The sequence below is a fragment of the Rhinopithecus roxellana genome, chromosome 3 (genome assembly GCF_007565055.1).
Source record: "Rhinopithecus roxellana isolate Shanxi Qingling chromosome 3, ASM756505v1, whole genome shotgun sequence".
Classification (NCBI taxonomy): Eukaryota; Metazoa; Chordata; class Mammalia; order Primates; family Cercopithecidae; genus Rhinopithecus; species Rhinopithecus roxellana.
In genome coordinates, this window is record NC_044551.1 from 117,784,596 (window position 1) to 117,797,438 (window position 12,843).

General features: G+C 35.3%; 1 protein-coding gene across 1 annotated transcript in view; it reads right to left on the bottom strand.

Moving 5' to 3' along the window:
• ADAMTS19 (ADAM metallopeptidase with thrombospondin type 1 motif 19) overlaps positions 1-12,843 on the bottom strand; it is a 291,742-nt gene that overhangs the window by 21,981 nt on the left and 256,918 nt on the right. The window contains exon 21 of the mRNA XM_030927451.1: positions 11,897-12,049. Within this exon, the coding sequence (XP_030783311.1) occupies positions 11,897-12,049 (153 nt within the window). The remainder of the gene's footprint in view (positions 1-11,896; positions 12,050-12,843) is intronic.

Here is a 12,843-nt window from a genome sequence, read left to right on the forward strand (position 1 = left end):
GAAAGAATGATGCAACCATCTCTTGTGAATAGACGGAGCTGTGGGAGGAGGAGTATGCAGGTAAGGAAACTCTTACTCTAATTCTGGTGAAATATAGGAAGGGATTGTGGTATTATATTGGGAATTAAGAGTAACTGAGGCAAAACCCTACTTGTGTAAAGAGGAATAAGTGCCAAGGATAACTTCTAGCCTGGGTAGGTAGGGAGATGATTTTGAAATGTTTTGAAAAAAAAAAAAAAAAAAAAGGGAAACTGGAAGTGAGCTATAGTCTTGAGAAAATAAGATCAAGAATTTTGGTTTAAATATATATCTTTTAAAGATGAGGTCCGGGCATGGTGGCTCATGACTCATCTCAGCACTTTGGGAGGCCAAGGCAGGCAGATGGCTTGAGCCCAGGAGTTTGAGACCAGCCTGAGAAACATGGTGAAACCCCATCTCTACTAAAAATACAAAAATCGGGTGCATGTCTGAGTCCCAGCTGCACAGGAGGCTGAGATGGAAGGATTGTTTGAGCCCAGGAGGCAGAGGCTTGCAGTGAGCTCAGACTGCACCATTGCACTCCAGCCTGGGCAACAGAGCGAGACCCTCTATCAGAAAAAAAATAAATAAATAAAAATAAAAATAAATAAAAATGAGGAGTTATTGGAATGCCAAAGGCACTTTCCTAGCGCAGCCGAAGTTTGAGTTGAGACTAAAGATAGAGTACTCTCAACTCCCTGTGATTCAGTCCCCATCACATGGAATACTTTTTTTAAACCCTTTTTTGTGTTTCTCATGATTTCTCTCTTGCTCCTCTGAATAACCCTGTCTCAGTTCCTTCTGCCGCAGCTGCTGCTTCTCTCACACACCTTAACAGAAGGAGTTTCTCAGAATTGCGTTTTTTTCTTCTCATGCTACACACTCTCTACCCAGGTACACGTATACTTTGAAATTTTAAACACTGTTTAGGTGCTGATAACTCAGAAATTTCTATTTCCATCCCATACCTCTCCCCTAATCTGCCTACTACTCACCAGTATTTAACTATTAGATGAGCACATTGAAACAAAACAGAATTCACAATCCTCCCTTTCAAACTTAATCTTTCTCCAGGGTCTCATATCACAAAACCACCATCCATACAAGTTGCTTAGGCCAAAAAACTAACCTGGGAGTTCTCCTTAACACCTCCTGCTTTCTTACCTCCCACTACAGATAATCAACCCAAGTTCTTTTCATTTTAACCTCACAAAAAATTCTCAAATGCAACGATTTCTCCCTAGCCCCACTGATACTACAATTTGAATATAGCCAGCACTTACATAGTTACTGTGTATGTGACACTATTCTCAGAATTTTCCATGAATTATTTCATTTGGACCCATTAACTTATAACAGAAGATACAGAATTCAAACCAGATATACTGAGCTATCTTACCTCTTCTAGTACCAAGTCCTCAACTCTCTCCTGAAACTCTATAGTATTTTCACATCTCCCTGCATCCATAATATCAATCATTCTCAATAGTATAGCCTGAAAAAATGTAAGGATTAAAAAAGTAAGAGTTTTTTTTTTTAAATTGCAGATAGAAACTGTTAACAAGTTTTATAAAATTAAAAGTAATTATATAGATATGGTAAAATTATAAGTAAAAAAAATTCATTTCCCACAATGGAATTCAATAAAATGTTCTTTGTACATCTGTGTAGAAAATAAGATCAATGCGTACATTAATATGTATATGATTAATATACCTACAATAACCTTTGTTGACACTACATAATTCTGCATGATATTTACTTAATAATAGGTCTTGGAGAAATGTTCTTATCAGCATGTATTTATCTATAATTTTTTTTAAAGCTACAATATTCCACTGTTTAAAACAGCATCATGAGTTCTATAAATAGTTAATGGACAAACAGGTTGTTTTAATTTTTTGTTGACTTAAAACTACAGCAATGAGCAACTTCATAAATATGGTTAGCAAATTATGCAAAAACATTCATAAGGAAAATCTTGTTAAACATTTTTTAAAATGTTCATAAGGAAAATTTTTGAGTCAAAGACTGCATGCATTTCAAAATGAGATGTAATTTTTTCACCTATCAAGTTAGTGTAAAACAATGATAACATCCAGTATTAGAAGTGCTGTGCAGAAAGAGATATGTGAAAGCAATTGGACTCAGTTGAGTCTGCACCCTTTAAATGGAGCTTTCGGGTTGCCCCCTGATATCCCTCACTCCACTTCTCCTGTGTTACTTCTGTGTGTGCATGTTTACTTGTAAACATATTTGTTAGATTTATTTATTATGCTCTATGTACTTATGCATATTTTGTCCTATAGCACAGACCTGTAGATGTATATTTTTCTAATCCATTCTGCTGTTTGTGTTTCATTGACTCTTCATTTTAAGGACTTCAAAATACATTTCCTTGAACTATGCATATCATTGACACTGGATTATTACTTTTACTTGCATGGTGAGAGCACTTTGACATTCCAAGAAACCTGTTGTTACTTTGGTACATTTTACAAACGTGGAGTTTGAGGCTAGGAGGACTAAGGAACTGTTCCTCTGCAAACAAGATCAACACCAATGTGAAACCCTGGTTGTGTGGATGCTGGAGTGCCAACCAGTTATCCTGAAGCAAAATCTCAAGGCCAGAACCCCCAGCTCAGGGTCCATGGCTCTGTTTGTTAAAGAAATTTTGTTAATTTTTTTTTTTTTTTTTTTTAACAGAGTCTCGCTCTATTCCCAGGCTGGAGTGCAGAGGCATGATCTTGGCTTAATGCAGCTTTCGCCTCCTGGGTTCAAGCAATTCTCATGCCTCAGCCACCCAAGTAGGTGGGATTACAGGTATGTACCATCATCACTGGCTAATTTTTGTAGTTTTAGGAGAGTCAGGGTTTTGCCCTGCTGGCCAGGCTGGTCTTGAACTCCTGGCCTCAATTGATCTTCCTGCCTTGGCCACCCAAAGTGTTGTGATTACAGATGTGAACCACTGTGCCCAGCCTGTTTGTTACATTTTAAATCCAAAGACCTCATGTGATATCTTTGTAATTGGCTGATTATTTGTATATTTTTCTTGCATCTTAAACTTGTATTTCTCTAGTTATCCTGGTTATCTGGTTATGTCTATCTCTGGATAGGCTCTATTAGTTGATGAACACATATTTCACCATATCTAAGTAAAATACACTCAGTGTTAAGACTACTGCTTATAATTTTATAAAATTATCAAATTCTCATATTTTTTCATGTGAACATACCTCCCCACTCCCTGCAACATTGAATCCTTTTGAGGTTCAACATCACAAACGTGAGATTTAGCATGTATGCTCCATCCTTCTATAAAGAATATCAAAAGTAACTCCATCACATTTACTTTCTGAATTAATTTGAGATATGATTTTGGAGATGAAATTATAGATTTCCAATTATGCTGCATAAGAATAATGATTGAAAGTATTATTTTAATAAGCCTACTGATTTTGCTAGAGGCTATGAAGAAGAAAATATTATTAAACCCTCTGGATTTTATTTTTACAATATTTCTCTTGCATTTTCCAAAACAAATGACATTAAACACATGTTCTTATATTTGCATTTATACTTATATATGTGTTGCACACACACACATGGAGGGGAGAGAGAGAGAGAGAGAGAGAGAGAGAGAGAGATACTATCTCAGTCTCTCTGAAGTATACATTTTCTTTAGGTAGAAGATATAACCGCATATGTCCCTCATTCTTCTTAAGCTAATATATTTCTGCTCTGTTCGATCATAACAGCCAATGTACTTGACTGTTTTCAGCAATTCAAACATTTTAGAAATTCATTTTTAAATTCTGTATATCTAGTAGCAATAAATAAGACTCTCAGGAGATTTTCAAAATAAAAATAAAAATAACAGCAATGCAAAAAAAAAAAAAAAAAAATTCCATTCTGTTAGTGCAAAGAGACAGAGACAAAACAATTTGATAGTCATTGTTTGGGAAATTTTGCATGGCTTCTCCAGATATAATGGTGAGTAGAAAGTTTTGTAAGTACTCAGTGGCTATATCTAAACAACAAAATAGAAAGTCTTTCTTGAGGAAAGGGATCCTATTTATTACTGACTAATCTATTTGTTGTGAACAGTTTTCAAAGAAAATAAAATGTAAAATGTTTCTTTTTTAGGATATCTTGGGATAGGTTTTTTCCAATGTCCAAATGCTTTAAAATTAAGTCCACAATCTTTGATTTCTTTAGATGATGGACTGATCTGACAATGAGAGCTTTCGGTGTGATAGTATTAGGGGGTAGCTGCTCACATTTTCCTGTCTTATGTAATTATAAAAATTATTAGCAGTTACCTTCTCCAAACATCAGTATATTTGCAGACATAATTAGAAAATAATTTTGTATAAAATGCTAATCTATTTCAGGAATAATTCTCTAAGTTAGAGATAATTTCAGTTTAGTTTCAATCTACACATTTTCTCTAGCTAGAAAAAAACATTCACATAACTCTTCTTTGAAATTATTTGATCTTATAAAAATGATGACATTCAAATCTTTGGTATATACCAATTTTACTAATGTGTCTACTTGACAAGATATTATTTTCTTAATTGTGTTTATTTTATTCTCTAGTTTCAGTGGATACTTAACATTTTCTATTTGTACATTCTACTAAGGTATTTAATTAGGTTATTTGCTTTTGCTGCTAATTGTTCCCTTAAATTTAAATAAGTAGCCTTTCAACAAGGGATTGAGTTTCCCTCTAATAGCCTACTTCTTTTAGTTGTGTTAAAACTAGCAAGCTATACAAATTCTCACTAGGACTCTGGACTCCCTGCAAGTTGATTTTAATTGGGGTAGGGAATTTACCATCATTGGTCAGTACAGGCATGTCGGAATCCATCGTACTAAGGTACAGCATAGCCCTGGGGCAGCAAGAAATCCCTCTTTAAAATTTTTGGTTCTGGTGATTTTTGTACCTTTTGGCAATGCAAAGAAAAAACAAAAAGCAAAGAACACTAGACATCAGGGGTGCATGATCAAAACTGTTATCTAGTCAGTTACTTCAGTATATTCTTGATTGAAAGAAACTTGAAACCTTGATCTGATACAAAGACTCACTGAGTTTTCCTTCAGTGGAAAGAAGTGTCCTCAATGATTATTAAAAAAAAAAAAAAAAAAAAAAAAAAAAAAAAAAAAAAAAAAAAAAAATCCTACCAACTATGTTAAGTCTCACATACTACTGTTAATGTTAGTTTTAAGAGGTGACAAGCTTCTATATAGAAAATAGAAGGCAGTGTAAAGGCCTTCCCCATAGACTTGCCAGCATCTGTTGTTTCTTGACGTTTTAATAATTGCCACCCAGACTGGTGTGACACGGTATCACATTGGGGTTTTGATTTGCATTTCTCTAATGATCAGTGATGTTAAGCTTTTATTCATGTTTGTTGGCTGCATAAATGTCTTCTTTTGTGAAAGATACATGCATTCATATATTCATTTCAGCACTATTCACAATAGCAAAGACATGGAATCAACCCAAATGCCCATCAATGATAGACCGGATCAAGAAAATGTGTTACATACACACCATGGAATACTATGCAGCCATAAAAAGGAATGAGATCATGTCTTTTGCAGGGACATGGATGGAGCTGGAAGCCATCATCCTCAGCAAACTGACACAGGAACAGAAAAACAAACACTGCATGTTCTCACTTATAAGTGAGAGCTGAACAATGAGAACACATGAACACAGGGAGGGGAACAACACACACTGGGGCCTGTTGGTGAGGAACGGAGAGAGACAGCATCAGGATACATAGCTAATACATGTAGGGTTTAATACCTAGGTGATGGGTTGATAGGTGCGGCAAACCAGCATGGCATACATTTATCTATGTAACAAACCTGCAGGTCCTGCACATGTATCCCGGAACTTAAAATCAAATCAAATTAAACAAAAAGAAAAGAAAAGAAAATAGAGGATAGATGGTCAGGCCAAAGATCCTATGAGCCTACAGCCTACTAATTTACTGAGAACTTCAAATTTACACACCTTAAGAATCCAACATAACAAAAAGTAACAGAAAATGTTTTCTTTAGGGATATGTGAAATGGTGCAAATCAAGTCACTTGTATTGACTGCTGGCCAATCTGAATGTAGGTAAGGCTCAAAATGACAAGGTAATAAATCTTGTATTGCCTTTCTAGACTTGTTTTAAGTATGTACATAAGGAATGTTTTTGTTAAATTGTTGTTTCTTTGATCTTGCACTTGTTTGTTATGAGTTGCTCTAATTTAATAATTATGCAACAGGAGAACACTTTAAGGTTACAATGCTTGATTATGCAAAGCATACTTAAAGAGCTGGCATAGCTAATCAATTTGTACTTTTTTTGAACTTTTTTAAACAATTAGAGTGCTAACAACTTAGGAATACTTATTTGCTTATAGTTATTACAGATTCCTAGGACAATAAAATATATGAAGTGGATTTCAATAACATCAGTAATATGTATGGTAAGAAATTAGTTTTACTAGAAAGAATCCAGATATATACAGGTCTTTAATTATAAAAATAAATTATTAAGTAGTCAATATATTTTATTTTTTCATCCAAAGCATTGTTCCCATAGAAAATGAGAAAACAATTTATTGTAGAACACCATGTTGAGATCTGTAACTAAGGAAACTAGAAAATTTTCACTATGAGCATGAGCTCAGAATAAGTAGAATTCTCATTAACATAAATCTAATTTCTATTGCTAGAAAGCAGGTATTTAGATAAGTATATTTTACTTATTCATTAGGAAAAAATCACTTTAGTTTTAGATTCCTCATTTGTCCAATTCCTCTCCTATTTAGAACATGCTGAATATAATTGTGATTTCATTTTGGAGGATAAGTTAAAAATTACTCAGCATACTGCAGGCTTTGTATCTCTCATTTCTAAACAAATATATACCCAACTGGCTGGGCTGTATAACTAAATCATCCAAAATGATTTACTGTGCTTCCAGCATTATTTTAGTTTATATCATTTCAAAAAGGCTCATAAATCCCCTGTCCAAAAATATCTATTAATAATGTCATAACTTTATATGTGTCCAAAACTAATCATTTCCTAGAATTTTAAAGGAGTAAGTTTGAACTGTAGAATATAAATATAAGAATAAACCAGGAACAATTACGTGCAATTTTAAGGTGTCTTGTTTCTCAACGGAATTCTGTAGAATAAGTTTAAATCACTTGTTAATACTCCATGGAAGGATTAACTCTATAAAAGCTTCATAAATAATCAGATCCTGTGTAACAGGTAGATAAAATAATGCTTTATTATTTTTTTTTTTTGCTCCTCTGCTGGTCTCCAGCAATGAAAATCAAGAGTTGCAGAAGTTTAAATAAAGGAAGGAAGGTCAAATTCAGACCAAAAAAAAAAAAATGCCAGTTCATTAAACATTAGAGACTATGTTATTTTTCAAGCCAGTGTTCCATACTAAGAAGAGCTTAACTGAGTGAATAAAGATTTAAGTTGGCAGGAAACGTGTGTGATGTTGTTTTCGCCCACGAAAGAGCCTAAGAACATGTCTATAGCAGAAAGAGATATAGTCAGAACGCGGCATATAATTGTGTAAGATATTGTAAGCCAGGGCAAAGCAGCCACATTGTATGTGTCCTATTTTTGCCGTCATTGTAATCCTGATGAAATGAACGTGAACATGGTTCAACAAAGGCTGCGTTACTTTTGCTTAGAAATCAAAGGCAAGAGGCCGGGCGCGGTGGCTCAAGCCTGTAATCCCAGCACTTTGGGAGGCCGAGACGGGCGGATCACGAGGTCAGGAGATCGAGACCATCCTGGCTAACACGGTGAAACCCCATCTCTACTAAAAATACAAAAACTAGCCGGGCGAAGTGGCGGGCGCTTGTAGTCCCTACTCGGAAGGCTGAGGCAGAATGGCGTAAACCCGGGAGGTGGAGCTTGCAGTGAGCTGAGATCCGGCCACTGCACTCCAGTCCGGGCAACAGAGCGAGACCCTGCCTCAAAAAAAAAAAAAAAAAAAAAAAAAAAAAATCAAAGGCAAGAATTTTATGACCTAAGTTTCACTCTTTGCATCATATACCTTAGTCTTTTTTCCCCTCAGAAGCCCAGAGCAATTTTTCCACTATTTACACAAAACCACCCAAAATATATATGATATAAATCATGTAGGCTGATACAAATGCAGTGAACATAGTTTGACGCATAAGCCATCTTTTCAGTCATCCTCCATTTAGCAGATACTACCTTTGCCCAGTAGCAGTCAATGATTCTTAGGCAGTGGGAGAAGCTGAGGATATATTTTCTTTTGATTCTCCCAGGGACGCAGCTATATTATTAAGGGAGGAGCAGGTTTTCAGTGCTAGACTTTATTAAAAAATTGTACATTTAATATTCCTGATTAAAGCAAATCCAAGGCTGAAGTCCACTTTAGTATTGACAGTTTAAAATTAGGGCAGACTTTGAGTGAAACTGTCAGATTAACTGACCTCAGAGGAGCACAGAAATCCACCCACAATCACACACATCTTGTTGCTATTACTGTTTCAAGGACGCAGCTGATAAGAATAAGAGATTTATGTGTTTTCTCTGTCCCTGAATACTTTAATCACTGAAACTTAATCGTGGCATTCATTATTCCTTTTCTCTGTAATTATTTTGGGATGGTCTTCATTTTAACATGAAAGTAATATAATAGAAGTACAAAATGAAGGGTGAAATCAATAAAATTCACATGGAGTCACTGGTTTTAATTTGTGCACACTGTTTGAGTCTGCGATGCTGAGATAGTTATAATAAAAAAGGAAAAAAATGGTTTTAAGGAAAAAAGCACTTATATTCATATAAAGTCCGAAAGTAGACAGACAAAAAGCACCATTTACTGGATCTTCTAAATAACCAAAGAAACAAGCAGGCCAACAAGCAAAGGTTAAAAGGCCAGGAATAAAGATGAATACAATCTTCCTTGTGTATATGCGGGCATTGGTTTTAAGACAGCCCAAGTATAATCAAAATCCATGCAAGCTTGAGTGGGTCCTGCAGAACCCACATGTGTAAAAACTCAGCCCTCCTTAAAGCAGGGTCTCACAACCAGGAAATAATGTATTCTTGATCTGCCTTTGCTTGAAAAAATCAGTATGTATGTATATCCGTGTAGTTCAAATCTGTTTTGTTAAAGGGTCAACTGTATTTGAAGCTATTCTTTTCTTTCCTCACTCACAAAGGCTATGTTCTAGTTGGGTAGCCATACAGTAACACCACAAAACCAATTAAAAGTAATTCAATCCAATTATATTTAAGAATTACATACATATATTTGTAAAACCAAAAAAAATTTTTTTTTAGTTTAGCATAAAAAACCACAATCAGTGTTCCCTATGATCTCCGTAGTTAATTTTGGTTTCACCTAAGATTTAACCAGAGGCCACATAGTAGGCATGTTTCATTAACCAAAAGTAATAGTATTTGTCAAGCAAATAGGATTTGCTAGCCATATTTCCACATGCAGCATTGTATGAGCTTGTACTTCTGTGTCACACATTACAATAAAACTTGAATCTTTTGGGTTTTTTTGCAATTACATCTTCTGGATTTTATAGTTAATTGGAGATTAACAACAACTAACATTTAAGTTTTTCTTTTTTTCTTTCTGAGTTTCACTCTTATTACTCAGGCTGGAGTACAATGGCGTGATCTTGGCTCACTGCAACCTCCGCCTCCCGGGTTCAAGCAATTCTCCTGCCTCAGCCTCCCAAGTAGCTGGGATTACAGGCATGCACTACCATGCCTGGCTAATTTTGTATTTTTAGTAGAGATGGGGTTTCTCCTTGTTGGCCAGGCTGGTCTGAAACTCGTGACCTCAACTGATCCACCCACCTCGGCCTCCCAAAGTGCTGGGATTACAGGCATGAGCCACCGCGCCTGGCCTACGTTTAAATTTTTCTATTTATCACCAAAGTTGGAAAAATATAGCTCATTTTTTCAGGTGGTTTGTAAATATTTTCAGAGCAGAATTGTTTCATTCTACGAAAATATCTAGAATTTCACTAGTCAAAAGAAACAAATGAGTTCCTACAATGGAAAGGGAGCAACAGGTGATTTTTCCCTTCCTTCTTGCTGCTAGTACTTTTTCCACTTCCTTATCCTATCGTGTATCTTCAATGATGAATGAAAAGTTATCATACATTTACACTAAAGAACTTATCCATGTAACCAAAAACCACCTGTTCCTCACAAACTATTGAAACAAAATTAAAAAAGGAACAGTTGTTATACATATAGCTTGAAAACACTGTTCCATTTTCATCATTTTACTCATATGGAAACAAAGACACAAAGGCATTAATTCAGTGGCTTAACCACTTTACCTATCTACGCAAAGAGGGAGTGAGAATTGTCCTCCATATCTCCTGACTTCCAAGACACTGTCTTTCCCTATTATCCTGCTCTATTTTTCTCCCTTAGAATTAGGGAAACAAATCCTGAATATAAAAGAAATTGGTTGTAGTTAATTTAGAATTCTGTGCTGCCTCAAAGATTTTTACTCTGAAGTGTGAAGTTTCCTTATGTGATTCACCAGTCAAAATTCCCATGGAATGAGCTGAATATTTCTCACTGCTGTAGGCAGGGTTTGATTTATGTTGTTTACAAATGCATCCTTTAAAGAGTCCCAATGTGAATTTTGAATGTGATAAGTAGTAGCAAGAGAGTCTAGTTTACTGATAACTCAGATGCAATATTAATATGCAAACTTTTCTTAGAGACAAAAGGCATACATAATCACAAGAAAATAGCTTATATTTCAAATGCCATGGATTGCTTTGGGGCAACACTGGGAAAGTGGGATAACCACAGTATTTTCTATATTGAAAATATTTCTCCCAGAAAGCCCTGTAGGGTTATTTATAAAAAACTATTATACTCCTCTCCATACCTCAGCAACCATCACTTTCTTTTCTCTTTTATACAATAAAAGAGAAAGGAGAGAGGATTTATTATGTCTCATCTAAAGCATTATGACCATATGACCATCTGAGCATGGAACTAAGCCCTAGAATTTTATGATTTCATGACAGTCAGTATGTAATATCATGGCTGAAAGTGGGAGCATTTATTCATATTTACACTTCTGAAAAATAACATGAGAGATCTATTTTCACCCAAAAATGATCAGAATTTTACCTTAAAACATGGGGTTTATTAGTATTTCATAGAATGAACAGGTCAGGTATTTTCTAAAGCCCTATATGAGGCTCTACTTTACTCACATAAACTTTAAATAGGCATCACTATTATCGTGAATTAAACTTACTGTTCATTTGCCATATAAATTGTGTTCACTTGATTTGACCAAAGGATGTCAACAATTTTGTTCCTTTCCATTTCTACCATACACAACTCCCAAAACTGGTGGGAAAATGACTGCCTTTTATCTAGTAAGAGCTGAGTTCCCTTTATTTGGTTCTTCTGCTACCTTACTTAATTATATTTTGAACTGACTTATCTGACAGTATTCTATTTATTTAGATAAGTTTTATGAAAAAATATTCTGAGAAAGAACTATATGAATAAAAATTAACAAAACAGCAATAATGATAGTTACTATTTTTTGAGAGCTTCCTTTGTGTCAAGTGTGGTGCTAAGTGCTTTGTACATTTTATCTTAATTTTTAACACAGTTTTATAGAGATCATGATCATGGACAGCCAGCCAGAATCTGCACTTGGATGTGGTATATAATGCTCCATATCCCATGATGTTTAATTCTATTCTCCTTCCCTCCTAAACTCCATGCTATATGGTTATAGTACCCAGGGCAATGCGGACATTATTGAAACCTATTACTGAGAATATACAGAGTGGTTCTCACCTTAGACCAGTCACCCATTCGCCACACATAGCATTTTGAATAATCCTCACAGTCTTCAGCCTCCCTGGGTCTGGTAGAGAGGACACACTTCTTTCTTGGGTTGGTACATCTAACGGTCCGATGACGTACGCCTTTGCCACACTTGACTGAACACTGGAAGATAACATCAGAGGTTTTAGATAAAGTTGGTGAACAGGAGATATAGATGATAGACTCAATTAAGTATTGGTTTCCAATAATCTCTCATGAGCCCATCACCCATATAAAAGCCAGATAAAATTATAAATAATAAGTTTAAAGGTAACAACAGGCTAAGCACCAGTATCTGATGCCAGAAGGAGCTTAAGGCACAATGCTGGAGATGAGTGGTTTCAGGAATACTGAACCATTATTACAGAGAGTAATACAACAGGGATTATCTGGGAAAGATAAATACAGTATGATGAAAATTAAATTTACTAAAATTTGATATCACATTTTAAATATAATTATGTAAAAAAATAATTTTACTTTTTCTAAGATGTACTCTTTTATTTAGATGGAAGACATGTTTGTGAAAAATGACAATTTCCCTAGCATGTCATTTCTCAAAGATGAAATAGAGAAAATCTTAGCAAAAATAAAATTTAGAATTTGTTTTTTTTTTGAGATGGAGTCTCATTCTGTTGCCCAGGTTGGAGTGCAGTAGTGTTATCTTGGCTCACTGTAACCTCCATCTCCTGGGTTCAAGTGATCCTCTCACCTCAGCCACCCAAGGAGCTGGGATTATAAGCATACACCCCCATGCCTGGCTAATTTCTGTATTTTTAGTAGAGATGGTTTTTTGCCATATTGGCTGGGCTTGTTTTGAACTCCTGGCCTCAAGTGGTCCACCCACCTTGGCCTCCCAAAGTGCTGGGATTATAGGTGTGAGCCACCGTGCCTGGCCAAAATTTAGAATTTCTTTA